Below are 6000 nucleotides of genomic sequence, written 5' to 3' on the forward strand. Positions count from 1 at the left end.
ATAGAGGTTTTTTTTTGCGTGGTTTAAGATTAGGTAATGTTCTTGTTTCCGTGTAAAATAATTCTCGCAATATTTTTTTTCTCTCGAAAAGCAAAAGAAATCGTAAATTTATCAACTCTATTAATTGGAATGAAAGCACTGTTTTGTTCTTCATGATTTATGTATTTACGCTTTGTAGTTTTGACAGACAAATTAAATGCTACAGAATGAGTGAAATACACGTATATTTGTTATACAGATAGAAAGAAGAGAAAAGTAACCATATACTATTGAAATAGTTTGAAAGTGGTTATAGCTGGGGTTGGGATTTATAGCTTTGTTTAGAAGTTTGACATTGATGTACAACAAATGTAAATTCTTTTTGAAAAATGTTGGTGGCCCTGAAAAGGGCCGTTTGTGAAGTTATAAACTTCAGACTGTTTACTTGCTGCTGGTGTATTTAGTGACGGCTTTGGTACCTTCACTGACAGCGTGCTTGGCCAATTCTCCGGGTAAGAGAAGACGGACAGCGGTCTGGATCTCCCGGGATGTGATGGTAGATCTTTTGTTGTAGTGTGCCAATCGGGAAGCCTCTGCTGCGATTCTCTCGAAGATATCGTTGACGAAGCTGTTCATGATGGACATTGCCTTTGAGGACACTCCGGTGTCGGGGTGAACTTGTCTCAAGACTTTGTAGATGTAGATAGCATAGGATTCACGTCTCTTCCTCCTCCTTTTCTTATCACCGCCGGGTCTGGCAGTCTTTGCCTTGGTGACGGCCTTCTTGGCTCCTTTAGTTCCTACTTTGGGTGGCATGTTACTGGTTTGATAATCAAATAAGTAATGGTGAAAAATTATTTTCAATTTGTTTATATACTGGGCAAAACGGATTGAAAGATTTTATTAAACGCGAACCTCGGAGAGAGCACCCATAACATGTTGAATGTTCGGTAGCCTAACTGCTCGCAGAGAGCTTCGTTCTGATTGGTGTATAATAAAAACATCGTTCAATCCGTTTAGTGGGTATATAAGCTAAATTTTGAAGAAAAATTGTATCACTTTACTCAGTGTCGATCAACCAAATAGTACAAAATGTCAGGACGAGGAAAAGGAGGAAAAGCAAAAGCAAAGGCAAAGTCTAGGTCATCCCGTGCCGGACTTCAGTTCCCAGTCGGTCGTATCCACAGACTTTTGAGGAAAGGAAACTATGCCGAGAGAGTTGGTGCCGGTGCACCAGTGTACCTCGCAGCTGTCTTAGAATACTTAGCAGCTGAAGTATTGGAGTTGGCAGGAAACGCCGCTCGTGACAACAAGAAGAGCAGAATCATTCCCCGTCATCTCCAGTTGGCCATCAGAAACGACGAAGAGTTGAACAAACTCTTGTCTGGTGTCACCATTGCCCAGGGAGGTGTTTTACCAAACATCCAGGCTGTACTTCTGCCAAAGAAGACCCAGAAAGCTGCCAAGTAAAAAGTGGATATATCGGATTACTCACTTAACAACGGCCCTTTTCAGGGCCACCAATATTTTTCAAAAAGAGTCTAAAATTGTTGTACATCTTAGTAATACTTTATTCCCCATACATAATTGAAAAAAATATATTCTACTACATAACAAATAAAAAATGTCTAAAATATAAATGTCCCTTCTTCCGTGATTCTTCTTTTCTTCTCTCTCTAACGCATCCCATTTAAGTACAGTTCTTATAGCATAACACTAAGTCTAGTAACTTTTTCAGTCTTCTTCATCAGAACATTTATTGTCGTACTTTCTGACTCTTTGAACCCACAAGTAGCTCAGTTAAATCATATAATGTTTGTCGGGGGGAAAAAAAACCACTGATAGTATTTATATTTAATACTAGTCTGCTCTCTTCTTTCTCTCTCTTGGTTATTGATGCGAGCATGCTTAGATTCATCTGAGAAGGTGTGTGGTTTTTTTTTATTATTATAATTATTTATAGTTTTTGTTAACATTATCTCTTTCGTCAACACTTTTATATATGATATGTACTTTCCATTCTTTTCCTTTTTCCATTTTTTTCAGCATCTCTCTCTCTGTCTTTCTGTCTTTATTTAGTTATTGTTTGTGTATTAAAGATGTGGAATTGATGTAAGCACACCGACAATCAGACAATGTGACAAATGTGCCCAGCCCAAATGAAAATCATACCACATCTTCTTTTTTTATATTAAATATACATAAATATGACATAATACAACAATAAAGAAACTCAGCCGATCCGCACAATGTCATGTCGGGAATGTGTAATTCCATTTGTTTCTGTTTTTTTATTTTTATTTCGCTTTGTTTGTGTTATAACTGCATTTTATTTTTATTTTTTCCTGTTTTTATTTTTCGTTCCTTTCCTTAATGTTTCTGCATGTATTTTGACCTTTTTTCATTATTATTATTTTTCTTCTTCAGATTTATCATATTGAAACCGTGACACTAATTTACTATTGTTGAGCTATGAGGGATGATCAGAAACTGTAATTATGAATGAAAAAAGGGGGCATTTTTACTGTCAGCTTGGGTTGAGCAGTTTTTCAGTAAAAAATGGATTGAAAACTGTCAAAGTCCCTTACAAATCAGTCCAATCAGATTTAAGATATGCGGACCAATCAACGCCAGCTTTATGTAAGTGGTGATCCAATCGTCACCGTGATTTCAATCCTCCCGGCAAGCACAAAAACACATTCACCGAAATTTTCAAGTATTCTTTCTGTAGCAAATCGTCCACAGAGCTAATAATCATGGCACGAACAAAGCAAACTGCACGTAAATCCACCGGAGGTAAAGCTCCAAGAAAACAACTTGCCACCAAGGCCGCCCGTAAGAGCGCACCTGCAACCGGTGGAGTCAAGAAACCACATAGATACAGGCCAGGAACAGTCGCTCTCCGAGAAATCAGGAGATACCAGAAGAGCACAGAGCTCCTCATCAGGAAACTCCCCTTCCAGAGATTAGTCCGTGAAATCGCCCAGGACTTCAAAACTGATCTCCGATTCCAGAGTTCAGCCGTCATGGCCCTACAGGAAGCCAGCGAAGCCTACTTGGTCGGTCTCTTCGAGGATACCAACTTGTGCGCAATCCACGCCAAGAGAGTAACCATCATGCCAAAGGATATCCAATTGGCCCGAAGAATCCGTGGAGAACGTGCTTAAGAAGTGTGATTTTTTCACCAAAACATAACGGCCCTTTTCAGGGCCACCAATATTTTTCAAAAAGAATCTATAAATTGTTGTACATGAAAATTAGAAACATAGCCGAACCCCTCTTTTCCCCATCTCTCTCTCTCTCTTTTATTTCTTCTTGTTGAATCCATCTATATGCAAAGCAATACATAGACAAAAAATAAATTTTATGATATATATATACACACAAGTCTCATCACAAAAAAAAGGGGGGTGTTTGTTTATCATGGTACATGTATGTCCTTGTGTGTAGAATATTAAATAGTACATTATATAAAAAAAGATCAACATATAAATGTTTCTATCTGTACTTCTGTTCTTTTCTTTTCTTCGCTTGTTTTGTCTTGTCTTCTTTTGATGTATTATTTACACCAGTAGTCTAGACCAAAGAAAGAGAACCACCAACTGGCCAAAATATAACCTTTTTTTTTAAGTTAGAGTTTAAATATCTTGTATAATTCATTAATTTGAATATTTCTTTTAGAAAAGCTGATATTACAGGGTACTTTTATCAAAAATTTAGAGCTCTTTTTCAGTCAGAATTGTAAAGAATTTTTTTATCATGTATGTAGTAATATATTTTGTCCACTTTAGAGTCTTGTCTTGCTGCTAGTTAACAAAATCATGAAATTTCTATTTAAATTAATATAATTTCGGTACGGGTCCAAGTAGTCCCCACAAAATTTCAATGTAGGAAGTCCATGTAAGCATATATCTTGCACTTATAAGCTTTTTTATATGATAAAAAGTGGTTTTCAGACTTATTATAAACTTTTCTGGCTAAAAGAAGTCTTCAGAATAGTAAGTACATGTGTGCGCATTAACATTTTTATTGGATTGGCTGATGAAATTGTCATCGTCATACTGTGGATAAATATAGAATGGCGTTTAAAAATAAAATTGAAAGGAAGATGCACACATAAGAAGTTTTACCCGCAGTCAGGGGCATCTCTTTTCTTCACTGTAATACCTAGAAAAAAAAATCTTTAATAGTAATAACAGTAACAGTTTTATTCATACATTCTCCCATTTATGATCTGAAGTACCTGCAGCAGATCGTTGATGGATGGCAAGCACAGCTTTGACAGATGATGTTGAGTTATGAAAGACAGGTAGAAAACTGCAAGCATGTAAAATCCTGTGATGTATCCAATTTCTGGATACATCAAATAGACAAATAGATAACCAGTATTCCTAGATATGTCTGTGAGGTTTATTTTTTCCCCAACTAAATTCCATTCCATTAAGTTGAAATGTGTATTGTCATTGAATGAAAATGTCTGTTCAGAGAAAGCAAATAATTATCTTTATAATTTTGACTGTCTAAAGTGATTTTCATTTATCATTTATTTATCATACTATTCTATCTTAAAATGAAAACTTTTCAACATTTTGGAACTTTTTTTGTCTCCTTCAGTCATTTTTATTCCGATTGAAATAATAGTTTTTTCTTAAAAATTTACTGTCTGATATGAATTATTATATTTTTCAGACCTAGAATGAAAAAGTGGATTGAAAGTGTACACAGTTTAAGGCAGTACAGAGTTACCTCCCGGAATAAAACAACGTAAGCCAATCAGACAACAGTTAACTGAAAATGTGTGATACTTCTTTTACGGCCGCGTTGGTGATATATAAAGAGTCGCTGTTAGACGGAAAGTATTATTTAACTAATCACCACAAATAGTTAAACATGTCAGGTAGAGGAAAAGGAGGTAAAGGTCTAGGAAAAGGAGGCGCCAAGCGTCACAGGAAGGTGTTGCGTGATAACATCCAAGGTATCACCAAGCCAGCCATCCGTCGTTTAGCAAGAAGAGGTGGAGTAAAACGTATATCTGGACTCATCTATGAGGAAACCCGTGGTGTCCTTAAAGTTTTCTTGGAAAATGTCATCCGTGATGCTGTCACATACACAGAGCACGCCAAGAGGAAGACTGTCACTGCCATGGATGTTGTCTACGCTTTGAAACGTCAAGGACGTACCTTGTACGGATTCGGAGGTTAAACAGCCACCCAGCTAATATCAACAACGGCCCTTTTCAGGGCCACCAACATTTTTCAAAAAGAATCTTAGATTTGTTGTACATCGTTTTAAACAAAATCTTGAAATCAAAGCTTGCTCCCACTTCTATTCTTTTCTCTAATGTTCATGAATTTTTCAACCGTTTTTCTTGTTTTCCCTGATCCTGATCCGCAACTATTTTCTCTCTCTCGTTATACCCCCCCCCCCCCCCTTTTTTTTTTTAAATATCTGGCTTTCTTTTTAATTAACTTCCTTACTCTTACTCTTGTATTTATTTGAGAATTTATATTTCTGAAGGTTTATGAATACGTTCAAAGATCAAGTCCGTGCATTTGCCTACATGAAGAGAGAAAATTTCAAAACAAAATGCACGGACTTTTACACACAAAATCTGTAGATTCTGTTATATTCAATTATAGAGGTTTTTTTTGCGTGGTTTAAGATTAGGTAATGTTCTTGTTTCCGTGTAAAATAATTCTCGCAATATTTTTTTTCTCTCGAAAAGCAAAAGAAATCGTAAATTTATCAACTCTATTAATTGGAATGAAAGCACTGTTTTGTTCTTCATGATTTATGTATTTACGCTTTGTAGTTTTGACAGACAAATTAAATGCTACAGAATGAGTGAAATACACGTATATTTGTTATACAGATAGAAAGAAGAGAAAAGTAACCATATACTATTGAAATAGTTTGAAAGTGGTTATAGCTGGGGTTGGGATTTATAGCTTTGTTTAGAAGTTTGACATTGATGTACAACAAATGTAAATTCTTTTTGAAAAATGTTGGTGGCCCTGAAAA

The 6000-nt window shown here is 36.0% G+C and overlaps 4 protein-coding genes across 4 annotated transcripts in view; 3 read left to right on the forward strand and 1 right to left on the reverse strand.

Moving 5' to 3' along the window:
* Positions 1-420: 420 nt before the first annotated feature.
* Positions 421-795, reverse strand: LOC134723364 (histone H2B-like). Its single transcript, XM_063586981.1, has one exon. It carries the CDS (start codon positions 793-795, stop codon positions 421-423), a length of 375 nt encoding a protein of 124 aa, XP_063443051.1.
* Positions 796-1071: 276 nt separating this feature from the next.
* LOC134723365 (histone H2A) lies at positions 1072-1594 on the forward strand. Its single transcript, XM_063586982.1, has one exon. The coding sequence runs from the start codon at positions 1072-1074 to the stop codon at positions 1447-1449; it is 378 nt and encodes a 125-aa protein (XP_063443052.1). The 3' UTR covers positions 1450-1594.
* A 1125-nt stretch (positions 1595-2719) lies between these two features.
* Positions 2720-3146, forward strand: LOC134722597 (histone H3). Its single transcript, XM_063586215.1, has one exon. It carries the CDS (start codon positions 2736-2738, stop codon positions 3144-3146), a length of 411 nt encoding a protein of 136 aa, XP_063442285.1. The 5' UTR covers positions 2720-2735.
* A 1723-nt stretch (positions 3147-4869) lies between these two features.
* The window catches only part of LOC134722600 (histone H4-like), a 2292-nt gene continuing 1161 nt past the window's right edge, over positions 4870-6000 (forward strand). Inside the window, exon 1 of the mRNA XM_063586216.1 lies at positions 4870-5162. Within this exon, the coding sequence (XP_063442286.1) occupies positions 4870-5162 (293 nt within the window). The remainder of the gene's footprint in view (positions 5163-6000) is intronic.

The sequence above is a fragment of the Mytilus trossulus genome, chromosome 6 (genome assembly GCF_036588685.1).
Source record: "Mytilus trossulus isolate FHL-02 chromosome 6, PNRI_Mtr1.1.1.hap1, whole genome shotgun sequence".
Taxonomy (NCBI): domain Eukaryota; kingdom Metazoa; phylum Mollusca; class Bivalvia; order Mytilida; family Mytilidae; genus Mytilus; species Mytilus trossulus.

What these genes read in the sequence shown, in the direction of transcription:
- LOC134723364 (XM_063586981.1), bottom strand. Translation starts at nt 795, where the DNA reads ATGCCACCCAAAGTAGGAACTAAAGGAGCCAAGAAGGCCGTCACCAAG.
- LOC134723365 (XM_063586982.1), top strand. Translation starts at nt 1,072, where the DNA reads ATGTCAGGACGAGGAAAAGGAGGAAAAGCAAAAGCAAAGGCAAAGTCT.
- LOC134722597 (XM_063586215.1), top strand. Translation starts at nt 2,736, where the DNA reads ATGGCACGAACAAAGCAAACTGCACGTAAATCCACCGGAGGTAAAGCT.